At 42.0% G+C, this 19,958-nt stretch overlaps 1 protein-coding gene across 2 annotated transcripts in view; it reads right to left on the bottom strand.

Annotated features, from left to right (window-relative positions):
- Positions 1–1,676: 1,676 nt before the first annotated feature.
- Positions 1,677–19,958, bottom strand: part of ADCY9 (adenylate cyclase 9) — a 179,813-nt gene continuing 161,531 nt past the window's right edge. For both annotated transcript variants that reach the window (XM_039491147.1, XM_039491148.1), the window contains exons 8-10: positions 17,408–17,556; positions 11,111–11,152; positions 1,677–3,280 (exon numbers count right to left, since the gene is read on the bottom strand). In XM_039491147.1, coding sequence (XP_039347081.1) covers positions 2,092–3,280; positions 11,111–11,152; positions 17,408–17,556 — 1,380 coding nt within the window. In that variant the 3' untranslated portion in view covers positions 1,677–2,091. The remainder of the gene's footprint in view (positions 3,281–11,110; positions 11,153–17,407; positions 17,557–19,958) is intronic.

The raw sequence follows: 19,958 nt of genomic DNA, 5'->3' as shown, positions 1-19,958 counted from the left end.
TTGGACTAAAGATGGAAAGAAATAACTAAAAAAATATGGCGGTGCAGACAAAACAGCATTACATTTCCCCACAATCACCCTATTTCCCTTGGCAGATGAATTTATTTTGGGCAGAAATATTATAGTCATTTTGTTGGTACAAGAAATATTTGTTTAAATTGGAACCTTGCAATATTTAATATTATCCAAAGTGGGTCATCCACTCAGTCAAAAACTAAGTGAAAAGGGGTTAAAATTACGGAAGTATGCAAAGGGAGAACTAGTCAGTCTTCCCCAGGAATTAAAATTAGAGGAGGTATTTGAATTTACAGCGGGGGTTGGAAAACGACTAAACTGGCAACACTACCACTGTGGGAGGGATGGGGCAATGGGGGGGGGGAGGAAGTGGGGTGTAGGGAAATCCCTGGGACTAGTGTTGTCTGAGGCCCTGATCCTGCAACTGCCTCTATGCAAACAGACCCTGGCACCTGTGCACAGTCCCACTGACGTCAGTGAGCCTTTCTGTAGGCACAGGGGTCTGCCCACATAGTCAATTGTAGGTTCAGGCCTGAAATATTGTGCTTCACAGCTCATGGCAAAGGACCTTCCTATTCCTACTTTAAATGGCACATGGGAAAGCGCAGCATAGGGGAAAAGCATTAGGGGAAGGATGGATAGCTCAGTGGTTTGAGCATTGGCCTGCTAAACCCACGGTTATGAATTCAATCCTTGAGGGGGCCATTTAGGGATCTGGGGCAAAAATCTGTCTGGGGATTGGTCCTGCTTTGAGCAGGGGTTTGGACTAGATGACCTCCTGAGGTCCCTTCCAACCCTGATATTCTATGATTCTATGAAAGCCTGAAGAACATTGTTCAGCACCATTAATTCAGTACAGAACGGAAGCTGGGATTTTCAGACTCAATCTGCATTTGGTGGCTTTGGCGATATCACCAATTTTGACACAAGTATTGCCTAGGTAACGTCCTCACAGTGGTTGGCAGTTTGAAGAGGATGAAGCATTAATGGGCATCTGATTAATTTTAGTGACACCAATTACCACCCCTACAAATCCTAATACCTTCCACAAACACAAATTTTAAAATAATAATAAATAAATAAATAAATGTAACCCCAAAACATTTATTTAACCGCCCCCCTCTTAAATCAGAACAGTTTTAGAGGCATCAACTTCACTCAAAACCTCACAAATCCCTTGGGGTGGGGGTAAAATGAAAACTGCTTTTTAAACACCTGAGACCTGGATTGTAAAAACTTTAATGGATGCTTGTTTGTTTTTGGAACCCTATCTTGAGAGCTGGTGAAATCTGATCCCTTAATCCATCCCCACATATCAATAACCCATTGGATGTAAGGAAAGCAGTGCATCCAAAGCATACAATGGCACATGTCTGATCAAAACACTGTTAAAGGAGGGTGAAACTACAACACCTGTGCTGCCTGCTCCATCTAAATGCTGAGCCACTGTAGAACTCAGCTCCTCCTCCTGCCCAGCACAAAAGCAAAATTCTCTTGTGGTACATTACTGGCACTTTTTATATCAGTCTCATACGGTAGATACACACACATCTGTCTGTGTGTTTACATACAGAAGGTCTGATAACAGCAAAATATTTTACACACACACACACACACACACACACACACACACACACACACACACACACACACAACCCAAGGAGTTGCATTAGCCAAAAAAAGTGTTTTGTGAGAAAAAACAATAAAAATGATAGGATGACCACAGCTTTTCTTTTAAAATTAATAGATACCCAAAGCTATGATTTTATTTGGGGCCTTTGTACCTAGACAGGGAGTCCAATGGAGTATATCTGAAGGCACTTAATATGCTCCACTCAGCTGAAAGAGGGTTACACAGGGAGCTGGGGAGTTTTGGAAGAGGGCTAAGGGGCATGGAGGGGAGAGATAGATGAAAATGAGCCCTGAATAACTGTGATCCACACAGCATCAGGTGCTAATATGAAAACAAATAACCCAGGTGTTGAGAACATCTTTCTTCAAAAAAGAAAGCAGCCAATTGCAAATGTCTTTGTGTTTCTATGGACAGAGCACATCATGCAGCTCTCTGTCACTGCATCATACACTCTTAGAGATATTTAACTTTGTTAGTTCATTGACCTCCTCAGTTTCTGCTTCCTCACAATCATTTTTTACAGCTTTGCCAAACTTGCACCTGTCTTCTGCTTTCACTGAATCTTTTTGGAGCTTCTTGTAAGATGGAAGCATATCCTTGGGTTCTAAGTTGTTATCTGAGCCCTGGGATGTCTTGTCAGAATTCTGTACAGAAGGCACCAGATTGGCAATCTCATCGGTAGGAGACCGCCCAATGCTGCCATCCACTTGAACCCGGATGTCTGGAGATATAGATAACTGGTGATGCGGCACAACCCCATTGTCCATGCATTTTGGGTAAAGGTAGGTTTTCATCTGACCTTTCCCCTTCACGTTGACTGTCCCCCTATAATCAAAGTCATATCCCATCTTATTTAGGATACGGTAGCTCTCCTCACTCACCTGTATCCGGCACTCCACGCCGGTAGTGTCCATCCTGCTAGCAATGTTCACGGTATCACCCCAAATGTCATACAACAACTTGGTGGTGCCTATGACCCCAGCAGTGAGAGGGCCATGGTTAAAGCCAACACGAAGTTTAAAATTAAACCACAACATATTGTTGTTGAAGTCATCCACCACTCGCATCATTTCTTTGGCAAATTCAAAAAGGGTTTGTAAATGTCCATGTGGATGGTTATTGTCCTGACACTGTGCAGTGTTCAGTCCAGAGGCAGCCATGTAAGTTGCCCCAATTGTTTTGATTTTCTCAATGCTGCTGTAATGTGGTTTGCTCAGCAACTCATCAAAGTCCCCAATCAATTCATTTAGGACTCGATAGCATTCTTTGCCCCCCTCGTAATTCTCTTCATAGAACTCACTGAAGTTCACAATGCTAGCAAAGATCACTCCGCCACTATCATGGTTTTTGGAGTAGCTCTGGGAAACCTTCAACTGCTCCGCCACGTGATATGGAATAATATTCCTCAGCAACCAGTCAGCTTGATCCCTCATGCTCTGAATTTTGGTGCGGTGAAGATCAGCCTCTACATCTCCATTGTAGTGAAGACGGTAACTGACTTCAAATTCCCGATTCAGAAACCAAACCAAAAGGAGTAGGAGAAAGAAAACCAGTATCACTTCCTGGCCAATCCGGTCTGCTGGTTTCTTTATATCATTTAGCACTGAACTGTTGCATGGATTCTTCCTAGAGCTGGGGCAGTGCAGGGGAAAAGAAAAATAAAGATGGTCATTTTAAAATACAGATTTATGACTTCTTAATCTCGAAATCTGAATTGTTAAAAATGCGCCACTAAAACCAAACTGTAGTTATAAAATTCCAATTTTATTTGCTATTAAATATGCTGATGCTGTAGAACTCTCTCATGCCAAATTTAACTAGAACTAAATTAAATGGACCCAGTTGAGTTGTTGGCCTAAATACTGCCCATGCTTGACAATTTTAAAGTTCTCTTTGAGGAGTATACTATCTTTCCATATATATTTATAATATTGCTTATTAAAATTATTAAATATATATATATTTTATTTATAGTGACTTCTTGCATCCCTGATTCAGAAATCAAGCCTGGAAAAAAAAATTAACTACCAATAATAGAACTCAAACTGCTGCTTCAGGCCATCTATATCCCTCAACCTGCCCCTTTTCCAAAGACCCGAGAAAACAGATGAGTCTGCGAGGTGTCTTGAAGATCAATACATTTAGGCTCTGTAGGACACAGGGAGGAAGAGAACTGCAGAGCTGAGGAACTTTATGGAGAACAATCTGCCACTTTACTATGAAACTGGGGAGGATGGGGTCCTCGCTTGAGCATCTCTGTGGATTACAACCGCTGAAGCTTATTATGGGGAGACAGGCAATTTTCTCAACTAGCCACAATATCAACCTTTTAGGGTGTGTACAGATTAAGAGCAATATTCACAAATTCACTGGTGGCCTCTGCAGATAACAAGCTTCCTCTGTGAAACATCCCCGAACAAGCAAGTGGCTGCATTCTGTACAACTCTAATTTTCTGGGTGGTGTCAGGGTGTAGCCCAAATCACTTTGAGAAGACCACTGAGCCACACAATGCCAGTGCGTTTTCTGAAACCAGGCCCAAACTCAGACTGACTGGGGATTACCAACAAAGTCACTTCATCACAAGTTTTTCAGTAAGCTTATCCAGTGCCAGAGATTCAATACAAGTGGGTAGTTGGTAAGTTTATCCAACTCCAGAGATGGTTTCTTGAGCAGAGGCATCATACACCAAGTGGCTCCCTGAAAACACTTACCCTCCTGAAAAGAGGTGATGGCAATCTCTACCAAGACTGATAGAGCACACGATCTGACTTTTAAGACAGAACTTTACTGCTCTCTTTTCTAACTTGCTGACATGTGGGCATCTGCCAGTTACCAACCATTTCCTCAACTACTTGGTTGAGCTTGTTTCCACTATGGGTGTCCCTGTATACTCGCCTCGCTTTTGTAATGACAACAATTCACTCGTGATCTGACAAGAGAATTCTCTTAAGATGACTGAATTCATCCACAAGGCAGGGAGCTGCGTGTCTCAAATGAGAGGATACAAGACCTTTCCCAGACCACAGATCTTTTCATCCCATTGCGACTACAGTGAGAATCAGGTATGCAAAAAACCCACAGAACTAACCTGAAGGAGGAAATTACTGAAGTGATGCCCTCATCTTGAAAATCAAATCTCTGAAAATGTGCACCTACTATGGTTACAACTAACACCTTTGATCTAGCATAACTATAGCTGAAAGAAGTTAATGGAACAATATTTTTTTTTTTAGTTTGTTTAGATTGTGTATTTGACAATACAATATGATTGCATAATTAGCAAGAGCGAAATTCAATGACCTATATAAACAACAACCGAGAAGCAGAAAATCCCCACCAAAACCAAAGTCTTACAAATTTTTTAAAAGGAGCTTATACAAAAAAATTCAGGGCTGTTTAAGCTGTTTACTGTTTAAAGGGCGTGGTAATAGAAAATGACATTTTAAAAATTGGTCAATTTAAAAAACTCAAGCTGACTCTGTTCCTTTAAACCAAATAGTTTAAATACTTTCAGGCACAAAAGCCTGAGAAGTTAGTTGGAATTTTCATTCACTCCATGTGTTGAATACAGCACCTGTGAAAATTCTTTAGATGGAGTCAGGAAGATTTCCTTTGGATTGATCACAAAAACCATGCAACATAATGGCTTTCTCCTTATAGTAGAGGTTCGTGGAAAGACACTTTCCCAAGGAGATAGTAATCTGGGTTTCAAATGGTATTTTCCTATATATAAAGCAGATGCATAACAACTAGGTCTTTGGAGAGAATACAAGGGCTGAACAATGAGAAAAAGAGAGGAGACCAACAGAGCTGTGCATTGGAATTTTTGATGAATCATGTAGAATCTGAGATATGTAAATGGGATGCTGCTACACGTATAAGATGTTAAGCATCCTGAGGTGATGTACCGAGATGGTGTGAACACTCTATTTTATACCCTGATGCAACTACAGAACATAGGAACTCCATTTAGAAAAATTTTTGGAGGGTAAAGGTGGGAGAAGAAAAGTAGGGGTGTGAGTTTTTTCTAAACCACAAGGCAGATTTGAGTCTTTATCTCAAAAGGCCTATCCATCATTCCATTTGGGAACTGTGAACAGTGTAGAAAAGAATACACTCTATCTGCTTTGAGGCAGGGAGAGTAATCAGTGCATTGACTCTTAGTGGGAGGACACATTTGTTTAACAGCATCTTGTTTTGATTACATGGGACACAAGACGCAATGGTGTGCCTTCTATTGGAAAGCAAAGAGGCAAATCTGATGTACTGATTTAGCTGCACAGGTGCAAAAAAAGCTATGTGTTGACCAAATCTTAGAAAAGCTTATGTGCTGAGACTTCACAGACGGTAGCTGTTTTGATACCACTTTAATAAAGATCTTAATTCTCGGTCAAGCAAAGCAAAAGGGGAAAGGTCTCCCTCCAGGTACACTTGTTACAAACCCACTAGCAGAAAACAGAAAAAGTCTTTGTGCTGACAGTCAAGTGAGGGTGGAGACAACAATAACTTCTCCTAGGGTAGGATCTCAGCTTCTTATTGATTCATCAGTCTCCAATCACCTGGAGCGAGGGGAAGCCCTAATTAATACAAAATGCTAGAACTCAAACAGAAAACAAAACAAAAAATAAATAAAAAAGCTGAAAATGTAAGATTGCACAGCAAATCTGTGGCAGAGATGGTAATAGAATTAATTCGCAATTCTGTATCTTTACAACAGATCACACCTAAAAACTATGCCGATTTTCTATGCCACTATTCAATTGTGTGTGTCTTCAGTTTTCACTTTTGCAAACTTCCTATTGCATTTATGTAGTTTTCCATATTTAAATTTAAGATGACAGCCAACCAAGCATCACCTGCTAAAACTGTCACACGCCTTATAGAGAGAGAGCAAATATGTTCACAAGCATGCATAAGGTGTCTAAGACAGACATACACACACATATATAGATATACACACACACATTCATAAGTGACAACACACACTTATATTTTTCAATAAAGTAATGATCATTTGGAAAAAATATAACTACATACTCCTCATGGTAAGAACTTTGATGAGATTGTATAGCATACAAGTGTTTGATGTGACATGTATTTTGGTCACTGTACCAGTCAATATTTACATCTTTAGGTTGGGACTTATTAAGGAAACTAAGTGAGTTAAGTGTCCATCTTCTGTAGAATTCCACTGGGGTTTGGGTGCCTAATTTCATTAGGGTCCTTTGAAAATATCAGCATTATTCTCTTTTCCTATCTTTATCTATCAAATATAAGTGAAATGTTATAATTTCAAAAGTAAAATACTTTCATACTAGGATATTTTCTCTGGCTATTACCTTTGTTATTTTTAGGGTATAAGATTAGTCACTAAAATGAAGTCATGCTTGCCCTTGATTACACAAATCAGAAATATTTTTTAATGCTTAACAGCCAGCTAGGTTTTCTAGTGCTCATGGATAGTTATCTGGAAGCAACTGGCAGTTTTGAGCTACAGAAGTGCTAATTCCATGAACTAATAAGGAAGACCCAAGCTGAGGAAAATATTATGACATTATTTTTCATTGGTCACAATGCCTTTATATTTTCTGTTTTAAATTTGTGTATAGTCTATTGTAATAGCTCGTTTTATAACTTTTCCAAATTATAATTCCAGTTTAAAAATAAAGGTACATTTAATGACTCTCTCTCTCACACACACACACACACGCAAATTCAGAATGCTCAAAAATCCCCGCAATATAGGACATAATAAATTAATCCTATATTAGAATTGGAAAGCACAACTACCATCCTCAGACCTCAGAAAAATGCCTACATTATTTGAAATTATGACTGCATTCATGTAGAGAAGAACTGAACAATGTAATTTTCTTATAATATATACTCCAAGGAAGAGCAGTGATCTTCAGAACACACTTCTGCCTGGAGCTACTATTTGACAATATGTTTACATAGTCACTAGTTAAATCAAAGAGAGTGTCATACTTTTAGAAAACCCAAGCCCAGAAGAAATGTTTCCACAATTACTAACTTCAGTGAAAGGAGTTGTTTTATTCAGCAACTTGCGATAAAATCATGGGAGTTGACCACAGTGAAATAGTGACAAGTAAACTGAATCTCTGAAATTTTCACTTTTTAAGGGGTCATTAATAACACAGGCTTTGTTTAAAAACAGGGGGCTATGCTGTCAAATGTGTTGAGTTTGGAGCTACTCAAAATTACAGCAGCTGGCTTTGGTGCCCACGGGACCACTTGCCACTTATGAATTGGCAGACTGCAGCTGTGCTCTACACTGCCTCCAACAAACCCTCTAAACTGGAGTTGGGGACAGTTGGGGTAGGAGCCAGCTAAGGACTCCCCATAAATTCTGGCCCCTATGTACTTCTGAGTGGCACAAAGCAGACAGGACAGAGGGAGAGAATCTGGCCCATAATCTGTGCATAGTACTTTAAAAAAAAAAAAAAGAAGAGGTTACCACTAGAAAAACAAATACTATAATTTATCTGCCACAATAACTCTCCATTTCCTAGAAAACCATATAAATAAGGGAGCATTTCACATATTAGCATCAACTTTGTTGATTTCCTTCTATGCATTTGTATAGTTAGTTTGCTTTCCTGGGTACTCACATAGCACCGACACAACTTGTTGAATCGCTGTATGCTGCTGTGCACCCAAAGTCAGGGATGCTTGGGAGGGGCAAGTGGGGCAATTTGCCCCAGGCCCCGCAGGGGCCCCCACGAGAATGCTCTGGCCCCGCCCCCACCTTTCCCCATCCCCTGGCGCCTCAGCGCGCCGCATCCAGGAGCAGCCCTGGACAGAGCTAAAGCAGCGTGGCTCCAGCGGGGCCTGAGCTCCTCCCTGCTCAGAGCCGCATGGTAAAGGGGCGGGGCTGCGAGCTCCGGTCCTGCCGGAGCCATGCCGCTGCAGCGCTGTCCAGGGGCCAGAGCAGCTCCTAGACTTGGCGCGCTGAGGCTCTGAGAGAGGGGAGAGGCGGTGGTGACTCAGGAGCAGCCCTGGACAGAGCTACAGCAGTGTGGCTCGGGCGGGGCCTGAGCTCCTCCCTGCTCAGAGCTGTGTGGTAAGGGGGCGGGGCTGAGAGCTCCGGGCCGACCAGCGGGAGCTGAGGCCCCGCTGGAGTCATGCCGCTGCAGCCTTGTCCAGGGCCGCTCCTAGACACGGCACGCTGAGGCTCTGGGAGAGGGGGGAGGCAGGGGTAAGCAGCATGGCAGGGAGCCGGGGGGGAGGTCAGGGGACGGGGAACGGGGTTGGATCACGGCATTCCGGGGGTCTGTCAGGACTCAGCGGGGGGGGGGGGTATAGGGGTTGGGGCAGTCAGGGGACAGGGAAAAGGGGGGGTTGGTGGGGGTTGGGTTCTGGTGTGGTGTGGTTCTGGTGTGGTGGTTAGGGAGGGGGTCTCGCGGCGGCGGTGAGGGGACAAGGAGCCGGATGGGTCGGGGATTCTGAGGGGGACAGTTGGGGGGCAGGAAGTGGATGGAGGTTGGATAGTGGGCAGGGTCAGGCTGTTTGAGGAGGCATAGCCTTCCCAACCCTAAAGCTCATTCAGCAGTTTGAGGCTTGCAGACAGCTATTTAACACAAAGAGCCAAGCTGTTAGCTTTTCCATGGGGGAGGGATCATATGAGAAGAGCAATATCCTACACCACTTACCTCCTTCCCAACCCTACCAAGGGAGACCCGCCTCCCCTGCATTCCCCTAGGTTCCAGAGGGGTTAATTCAGTGGTTCTCAAACTTTTGTACTAGTGATCCCTTTCACATAGCAAACCTCTGACTATGACCCCCCCTTATAAATTAAAAACACTTTTTAAATATATTTAACACTATTATAAATGCTGGAGGCGAAGCAGGGTTTGAGGTGGAGGCTGACAGCTTGTGACCCCCAGTAATAACCTTGTGACCCCCTGAGGGGTCCTGACCCCCAGTTTGAGAACCCCTGGGTTAATTTAATTTTAGCACCCTGTGTCCATTCACATGCATGTGCTGTTTTGAGCATTTCAGTTTTCACAACATAGGCTCATCCCAGATTCTGGAACAAGCTCAAATGCTCAGTTCGTGGAGTATGTACATAAGCTATGCTAAAGACAAGCCCACAGTAACCGTCTCCAGTTTGTGAGGGACTCCATGGAGCCAGTCTCTAGGAAACATACATTCATGGAGGTTAAGTTCATTAATGGCTATTAGCCAGGATGGGTAATGTAATGTAATAATTGGAGATATACCAATCTCCTAGAACTGGAAGGGACCTTGCAAGGTCATCAAGTCCCCCCCCCCCTGCCTTCAGCAGCAGGATTTTTTTGCCCCAGATCCCTAAGTGGCCTCCTCAAGGATTGAACTCACAACCCTGGGTTTAGCAGGCCAATGCTCAAACCACTGAGCTATCCCTCCCCCCTTGGAGGGAATGGAGTCCCTATCCTCCGTCTGTTAGAGGGTGGAGATGGATGGCAGGAGAGAGATCACTAGATTATTACCTGTTAGGTTCACTCCCTCTGGGGCACTTGGCATTGGCCACTGTTGGTAGACAGGATACTGGGCTGGATGGACCTTTGGTCTGACCCAGTATGGCCATTCTTATGTTCTAAGCTAAATGAACCCAAAGTTATGGAAACAGATATGAGTCAAGGAAGCCAGCGAAGTATCAGAAACCTGGAAAAATCTCTGACTGGATGGGCTCAGGCATTTGGTCACAAGCTGAGGTGGTTCAAAAGTTTTGGATTTTTTTTAAGCAGAATTTTTTTATTGTTTCTTTAAACAAACACAGCAAGAAGCAAATATTTGGCCACACACTTCTGAAACCCCAAACCATGTTCAGCAGACTAAATTTCAGCTTTTCAATTAAAAAAACCACAAATTTTGAAGGAAAGCAGACATTGTCCGTGATTTTTTTCTGCTTTTTAAAAAACCCTAGTTTTCAATCCAAAAAAAGTTTTGACGGAAAATATTTGTCCAACCCTTTTAATGAGCTTTAGTGCCTTTTAGCACTAGCTGATGCTGAGAACCAGTGATACCTTGTAAAGGTGATTTGAAAAGAAGTTCTCTCAAAACTGGGTTTGTGCCGAGATGTGGAAGGTTTTTAAATGTTTATTTTTCCCAGGGCTACCGGGAGGAGGGCAGTGGGGGGCGGGCAAGTGGAGCAATTTGCCTTGGGCCCCACAGGGGCCCCCATGAGAATATAGTGTTCTATAGTATTGCAACTTTTTTTTTATGGAAGGGGCCCCTGAAATTGCTTTGCCCCAGGCCCCCTGAATACTCTGGGCGGCCCTGCCCAAAGTTTGTATTTTTACATACATTTGACTGAAAACACATTTTCACACAAACATTTTAAAGTTATACTTTATCTAGTCTACACAACTCTTTGTAAAAGATAATGTTGAAGAAAAGGAATGAAACAAGAGGTTTTCCATAACATTGTAGAGATGGGCACTGTATGTAAAGCTTACCTAAAGTTCTGTCCTAAATCTAGGTGGGAAGTTTCAATGGAGCTGAAATATAAAGGTATTAAAACATTAGAAAGAAAACAAGACCATTACGCAAAGCAACCTGACAATACTTCAGATTAGTTCAGCTGAACATTTTTGTTCGTAAGGGACGATGATCAGTAATCTGTTTTGCACCTGAATTCCAGACAAACTTTTCTTGAATGTGACTTAAGGCTATGTCTACACTGCGAAGTTGTCGACAAAACTTTTGTCTTTCATGGGTACTTAAAAAAGTCCCCCCGCAAAAGACAAAAGTTTGCCAACGCAAGTGGCAGTGTGAACGTGGCTTTGTTGGCAGAAGCACTCTCCTGCCGACAAAGCTAATGTCGCTCGCGGGTACTTTGTCAGCAAAAGTGCTGACAAAGTACCAACAAAGAGCATTTACACATGCTGACTTTTAGCGACAAGCCTGCGTCGACACAGCCTTATCGCTAAAAGCTGCGTGATGTAGACAAGCCCTCAGCAATAACTTTTGCTTGGGAGTGGCAGAAGCATAGAGACGATGATCCAAGTTTCTCCAGCTAAGAGTAATTGGAGGTAATGTAGTCAAGGCAATGGCTGGAAAAAGCCATTTTCAGATCAGTTCCAACCCCCACACTTAGCTGGAGATACATGGAGGAGTGCGTTAAGAACACTGAAAGTCAATTAATATAAAGAACAGCCAGGCACACAGTGCTCAGTTACATGTGCCAAGAACAACTACCACCAGCAAGTTACTGTTAAAAAAAAATGTGCAAGAATGGGTCTGTCTCTAGTGTATGAAGAATTGCCAGTACTGTGGCGATAAAGCATGATTAAAATGGCAGATATTGCAAGAAAACTAGCTATTACTAAGGTTTTCAAATGAAAACTCTTGGGGGCTGTGATTTAGTCTTCATGTTCTGTTTTTCACTGTTGCTTCTAGTCATTGTTTTGCTAGATCTAGGATTGTATAGGGGTGTGTATTATTTTGGATATGAATTTCTCTTTATAAAATAAAGTGACAAAATGTTCTGCAGTTACTGTACTTTGCCCATTAATGGTCACTGCTTTACAAAACACAGGACAAAATATACTATAATTGGGCTTGATTGTGCCTTGTAGGCATAGACCTGTGCTGGAGGGAGCTTGGAGACGACCCACCCAACAGAAACTCCAGAGACATGGTGTTTCCTGGACACACCCTAACACACCAAGGGAATCTGTCATGGACACCCTCCCCCCACTCCCTGAAGCGGGTGAAGTGTAAGTTGACTGTGTTGGCTGATATGTGGGTGAGGATGTCGCTCCAGCCTTTTGGAATGGCTAGTAACATGAGCCTTGTGCAATCCATGCACTCAGCTGAGATGTAGGGGGAGCAGGAGAAGTTATAACTCTGCGGTGCTTGGGTACAATCTGACCAGCTATTTGCAACTGGAATTTTCTCTAGAAGTCTACAGATAATGAATTAGACATAAAATCCAGTTTCTTACCTTTAAATTTTTTTCTTGTGGCAAAATGCCACGGGTATAGACAAATGGGGTGTGACCTGACACAGTAATCAGCCAGGAAATGCCAATCAGAATGAAACATTTTCCACCCCTGGCTAAGAAACTTCTTTTGCCTTTTGCAGGCACACTCTCCAATGCGATGACATCTAGAGTTATGAGCAAATTAGATTATCCTACCCTGTGTCCCTAACACTAACTTCTCAGCCGAAGTCAAAGCCCAGGTGAGCCTTAAGCTAGGGTGTCTATAAGACTGCCACTGTACTACAGAAAAAAGTTAACAGGTAAGAAACTTGATCTTCTCATTGAGAGAGTGCCACTGGCAGAGACAGATGGGTTGCAGCACCCCCAGCTGCTGGGAGGGAAGAAACCAATAGTTAGACTAAAGAAAGAACAAGAGTGAGATGAGGTCGAAGGTGAGAGGAGAATGAACCAGAAATTAATAACTGGATTGTTTCCATTAAGGCTGTCGGAAACTAGACACCTGGGTAATGAGGAGGGGGTCAAAGGGACAGTACTTGAGGACTGTGTACCAATCCCAGGTAACACCATGGCACAGTTCATCTATGGATATATGCCCTGTTTCTGCTCAGGAATGGGAAACAATTGATCATTCTAATCTAAGGAGAGCACACGAAATCTGTCACTGAACAGGTGCACTGCAGAGCTCGATCCATCCAGAGACTGTAAAACTAGAGGATTTTTGTCCTTTATTGGGACCTTGGAACAGGATGACTAGGTAACGGGATTTCTTTCTAGGCTGCACCAGAGTATAAGAAATTCATCTGCGCTTTGTGGTGAAGTCAGAAACTTGGACGAGAGATCTTGTTAATGAGGAAAGCTACAACTCAGGCAAGAAGCTGGGACAGGAGCAAAGAACTATTTTTCCCTCATAAAAAAAAAAGTTAGGGCAAATTACAGGAAAGGGACACTAACAACCCCACACAATGAACTGAGGTAATGGCTTCTTAAAAACCACGTTCCAGGAGAGGATGTGAAAGGAAATGAAGTTCAACCACCACACCTGGAGTGACAAAAAGTGATAAGCTGCTGAAATCCAAGAAAATGGCATCAGTTGTGATGATACCGAGGGCAGATCTTGAAGGAGTGTTTGACTGATCCATCCACTACCTACTGGGACTTGAAGAAGTGTTTCCAGATTCTCCCATGCTACCTGGAGGGCGTTCAGCAGAAACTGTTGAAAAGTCCTGTAATAAAACTATACGCAAGGAACCACATTTTAGCACATTATCCACATTCCACTCAATGACATGCAGAATGAGAGAAAGAGAAGATGACTGCTTAATGCAGTCTTGATGGTTGACTCCAGTTCTAAGTTCTTTCCAAAGGGGGCAGACTTTTCCTCCCATAGCATTGGTGTCCCCTTCTGAGCAAAGGAGGGTCTGTTAAGGAGATTTTCTTTTGTTTACTAGACCCAGATTTAAGAACCTCAGCAGAGAGGTGGAGAATGCCTTAGATGCTTCTTGAGGGGATTTGCTTTGATGAGCATGTTGCCTGGCCATCAGCTTCCTGCACTGTGTGGTCCAAGAAGTCTCTGAAAAGGAGGTAAAATATTGGCCTCCAGTGGGAGGTAGAATGGTCTCGAGTGAGAGGCCACTACAGAGTTACACATTAGGACAAGAGAGCCAAAGTTCATGGTAAGAAGTAGGGCTCTCAAGTGATTAAAAAAATTAATTGCCATTTATTGCGCTGTTAATAATAGAATACTATTTATTTAAATATTTTTGGATGTTTTCTACATTTTCAAATTCTGTATTGTTTTGTTTTTAATTACAATACAGAATACAAAGTGGACAGTGCTCACTTTATATTTATTTTTATTACAAATATTTGCACTGTAAAAAACAAAAGAAATAGTATTTTTCAATTCACCTAATACAAGTATTGTAGTGCAATCTCTTTATCGTGACAGTTGAACTTACAAATGTAGAATTATGTACAAAAAAAGCCTGCATTCAAAAATAAAACAATGTAAAACTTTAGAGCCTACAAGTCGACTTAGTCCTACTTCTTGTTCAGCCAATCAACAGACAAACAACTTTGTTTACATTTATGGGAGATAATGCTGCCTGCTTCTTGTTTACAATGTCACCTGAAAGTGAGATCAGGCGTTCTCGTGGCACTGTTGTAGCCGGTGTCACGAGATATTTACATGCGAGATGCGCTAAAGATTCGTATGTCCCTTGAGGCTTCAACCACCATTCCAGAGGACATGTGTTCATGCTGATGACGGGTTCTGCTTAGTAACGATCCAAAGCAGTGCGGACCAACACATGTTCATTTTCATCATCTGAGTCAAATGCCACCAGCAGAAGGTTGATTTTCTTTTTTGGTGGTTCGGGTTCTGTAGTTTTCGCATCAAAGTCTTGCTCTTTTAAGATTTCTGAAAGCATGCTCCACACCTTGTCTCTCTCAGATTTTGGAAGGCACTTCAGATTCTTAAACCTTGGGTGGAGTGCTGTAGCTGTCTTAAAAATTTCACATTGGTATCTTCTTTGCATTTTATCAAATTTGCAGTGAAAGTGTTCTTAAAATGAACATGTGCTGGGTCATCATCCGAGACAGCTATAACATGAAATATATGGCAGAATGTGGGTAAAACAGAGCAGGAGACATACAATTCTGCCCCAAGGAGTTCAGTCACAAATTTAATTAACTTTTTTTTTTTTTTTAAACAATCATCATCAGCATGGAAGCATGTCCTCTGGAACGATCGCCGAAGCATGAAGAGGCATATGAATCTTCAGCGTATCTGGCACGTAAATATCTTGCAACGCCAGCTACAGCAGTTCCATGCAAACGCCTGTTCTCACTTTCAGGTGACACTGTAATTAAGAAGTGGGCAGCAGTATCTCCTGTAAGTGTAAACAAACTTGTTTCTCTTAGCGATTGGCTGAACAAGAAGTAGGACTGAGTGGACTTGTAGGCTCTAAAGTTTTACACTGTTTTGTTTTTGAGTGCAGTTATGTACCAAAAAACCCTACATTTGTAAGTTGCAGTTTCATGATAAAGAGATTGCACTCCAGTACTTGTATGAGGTGAATTGAAAAATACTATTTTTGTTTATCATTTTTACATGCAAATATTTGTAATAAAAATAATATAAAGTGAGCACTATACACTTTGTATTTTGTGTTGTAATTGAAATCGATGGATTTGAAAATGTAGAAAAAAATCCAAAAATATTTAATACATTTCAATTGGTATTCTATTGCTTAACAGTGTGATTAATCATTATTAATTTTTTGAGTTAATTGTGTGAGTTAACTGCGATTAATTAACAGCCCTAGTAAGAAGCTTTGTAAGCTGCTGAGAATGTACAGTTTTAACAGTGTGGATGGCTGATGGGAAGGACACTCTCCTAACTAACTGCCTTGCAAGAAACAATCTCCTCATTAGGAGCTGACTGTGAAACATGGGAAATAATTAAAAGCTTGAATTGTATGGGAGACAATATAATCCCATTCTTCAAGTGGTTATACAAGATCCTGGGATTCTGTGATGAGGGAGAAATAGAGGGAAGAAGTCATGAAGGGTCCTGCTAAAGATAGGAATTTCCACCACTCCTCAAGGACAAGCTGCAGAGTCAGATACAGGGATCGCTCATCACCGAAATCCAAAAATAAATCCTTGAACAGAATTCAAGAGGGGACAGAATTCAAGAGGACAAAAAGAACCTGCGCATGTTTTGGAAGTTTCTTCGGAGATTAGAGCGTTCTAAACAGGAGGGAGAAGGGAATCTGTGAAGAGCTGTCTGATAATGGATCACTTGCAAGGGTTGGGTACTTTCAAACAGATTAAAGGAAAGGGATTCTAGTATTTGAGACTGATCTTCCTAGAAATCATGCAGATCTCCTCCCAGATGGATCTGTAAGATGGCAATGATGGAGAAATCCATGGAGGCAGCCCGAACCATGGCAAAACCGTCTGGATTCAGACCAGCTCCCATTAGGAACTGATGGCGGTGAACACAAGCGATTCTTATATAAGTGTGGTGGAGCACACATGCAACCTAGTCCCATGATGGAGGGCTCATGATTTCCATAGTAGTTAGGACAGAGTCTGACTTTTTTGACAGTTTTCTTCCATTTCTCTTACTCTTTCTCCATTCTGAGTAATGGCTAGGGCAGTGTTTCCCAAACTTGGGACGCTGCTTGTGTAGGGAAATCCCTTGGCAGGCTGGGCCGGTTTGTTTACCTGCCGCATCTGCAGGTTCGGCCGATCACAGCTCCCACTGGCCGCGGTTCACTGCTCCAGGCCAATGGGTGCTCCTGAAAGCGGCAGCCAGTACGTCCATCAGCCCGCGCCACTTCCAGCAGCTCCCATTGGCCTGGAGCAGCGAACCACAGCCAGTGGGAGCCACGATCATCCGAACCTGCGGACATGGCAGGTAAACAAACCGGCCCGGCCTGCCAGGGGCTTTCCCTACACAAGCGGCATCCCAAGTTTGGGAAACACTGGGCTAGGGCAAGGAAAAAATAAGCCAAGATGGCCGATCAGCCAGAGACATGAGCGGCTTCTTGAAGCAAGGCAGGAAACAAACTGCAAAACCCACCTACAGGGACTAGAGGAAGGGGCAGAACCATATGCAAATATGCTTCATTCAAACTGGTACCTCTTTATCTGACCAACAGAGAACAGGACCCAACCCATCTGTCTGTACCACTCTCCACAGGAATGAACATTTCCTGTTTTGGGGCTGAACTAGTTAATCCTGAGGCAAAATGAAGCTCATGATACCTTGCCTACAGTGATAACATGCAATACTCACCTGTCTGGACATAAAGAGATGTAGAGCAAGATAAGGAGCACCACTCCTACAATAGTGGCCAATGATGATCTCATCCAGGAGCTCAGCTGGCAGAAGTTACAGTACTGGACAATTGTGATGAGAATCGCACAACACATAAACATGGTATACTGCAATGAACAGAAAGAATGACAAGTTAGCCTTTTCTTTTCTATTAGAGCCCCTACACAAATAGATACCAATTTAAATAAAGGCATTCAATGATCTGAATGGTGAGAACACAATTTCTACTTAAATAAAAATGATCCATACATTAAATAACCAAGTATATTGTCTTTTCAATTAACTCTGATACCTTTGTATGAATTTCAACAAACAGCACTACAAGTCTAGAAAAGTTCTTGCTTCCAATAAGCAAGCGTCTACCACAGATAATGTGTCACAATTTTAATTAGCTGGAGTTCTGAGGTACAGCTTTACTTTTTTATAATTCCATCTTCAGCTCACCTTTTTAAAGTACTAAGTTCCTCCTATTCAAGCCATTGAGTTTGAGCATTCATAGATACCATCATATACTCAATTATGCTCCTAAGGCTTCTCATTAAATCACACCTGTGTTTTAAACTGGATATCAAATTATACTTCCGGGTTGAAAACATAACATGTGTTGAGCCCCAGAAACTCTGTCAAACTGTCTGGCCCTGATAATATATTTTGCAGGATATTATTATTCCACTAAGTGCTGAACTCAACATGAATAATTATTCCTTTGAGGAACAAAAGTGGGCAGAAATTTAACATAATGTTAATTGATGCTCTGTGAAACTGGTATTTGTGCCAAGCTGAAGGGGTAGTTCTCCATCTTTCCTTTCTGTTCCAGGTCTCAAATCCAAGAATCTCAGAAAACCTCTCTTTTCATGTCTTTACTAGATAGGTAAATTGAAGTGCAAAGCACATGCTTTCTGAGACATATCTTAATTTCCCCAGAATGCAATATTGCAATAGTCAAATACTAAAATCCAGCTTACTTAAGATACTAAGTAGGGCTGTGTTAAGAAAATCATTGAAGATCCAATGTTAAAATAGAGAACTCCACAAAATTGTATGGCAGGTCTTATTCTCCTTAGCATTAACTATGCTGCTCTTTATGATTTCTGGTGGCCATAATCTCTTCCATTGTGAGTGGAGTGGGACACCATTGCTTTGCTTTACAAATTGAAAATTTGGAATGCTTTATGATGTTTTCTGGGGCACAACAACAGCTGAACAAAATAGCAAGGCCACATTACAATTAGAAAAACAGTTTATCCACAACAGGCAAACTAGTAAAACTTACATAACTTACTTACATTTTTTTAAACCATGACCACAGTTTTTCCATGTTTTAATAACTAAGAAATAGCTAAGCTGAATTTTAAAAAAACCTCTGCACATAACTTGGTTTAAATTTATTTTTTCTCCCATTTCAGGTCTAGTAAAGTGGCAGGGCACTGGTTCTGACTTCAAGTGAAGCCCCAGCATGAAGCCAGCCTATAGAGGGTCAGTAAGTGTTGTGTTTTACTATGTAAGCATGGCTTTGGAAAGTTTTTTTTTAATTATTATTATTTTACATCCAGGGAGGGTATATGATGCTATGAATAAAAAAAACTTTGCAAAACCATGTCATAGTAAAATATGGCACTTACCTGACCCTCTACAGACTGGTTCCCTTTTCCCAGATCTCCATGATTGTTGCAACATCACCAAGCACAGGGCCAGCTGGAACATCTCTTGGTGAGTGAATCAACAACCCAATAACTCTGGGGGATCTGAAACAGGAAAAAAAGGGGTAATGCATGAACAGTTGTGTAATGAATCCCGTTCTTACTTGCTACTACTTGGAGCATTCAGCACATACGACCTGAAACTGAGAGAGGCTGAGCACCCACAAATTCCATTGTTAAAGTTAATGTATTTTTAAAATATGTAGGAGGTGCTCAAGTACTATAGGGAATGAGCCTATGTAAGACAAACAGAAGTCAAAAAGGGTTGAAGGGGCTCAGCACCTTTCAGGTTCAGCTCCTGTGTTGCTTGGGTTCTGTCACCCTATATAGGACAGGCTGTTCTCCAGCAGTCAAAAGTATAATCTTAGGTGTCTTCAGTTCCCCTGCCTGAATTGCAGACTTTGAGTTCCTGAAAAACTCTGTTCAGATTATTAATTCTGCCAATTCCCCAGGACTATCCACACAAAGTTACCCAGAGTTTCCTACAATTCTTGACAGGGCCTGCCTTCTTGCACCATCCTGAAACTCTGAAAGTAGAACCACCCTTTATTTCAGGGTTTCCTTGTCTCAACTTAACGTTGATCATCACCCCCCAGACTGTCCACTGCTGGGCAGACCACCTCCACTGCCTGTCTCACCAATCTTCCTGTAGTCCCACAACACTGACTGGGATGTGATTCAGTTTACCAGTCCCTGCAGTTTCTTCTATACTCCTTTCCTGCCCCCCAACCTTGAGGACTGGTGCTAGCCTGTTGCTGCTCCCTGAACACAGCCAGTTGCCTCTGCATAATTCAGGAAGAATGGTTGGT

Source organism: Mauremys reevesii, linkage group 10 (assembly GCF_016161935.1).
Source record: "Mauremys reevesii isolate NIE-2019 linkage group 10, ASM1616193v1, whole genome shotgun sequence".
In the NCBI taxonomy this organism is placed as follows: Eukaryota; Metazoa; Chordata; order Testudines; family Geoemydidae; genus Mauremys; species Mauremys reevesii.
The sequence above is the reverse complement of the archived record's forward strand: the minus strand, read 5'-3'. Positions and strand labels throughout refer to the sequence as shown.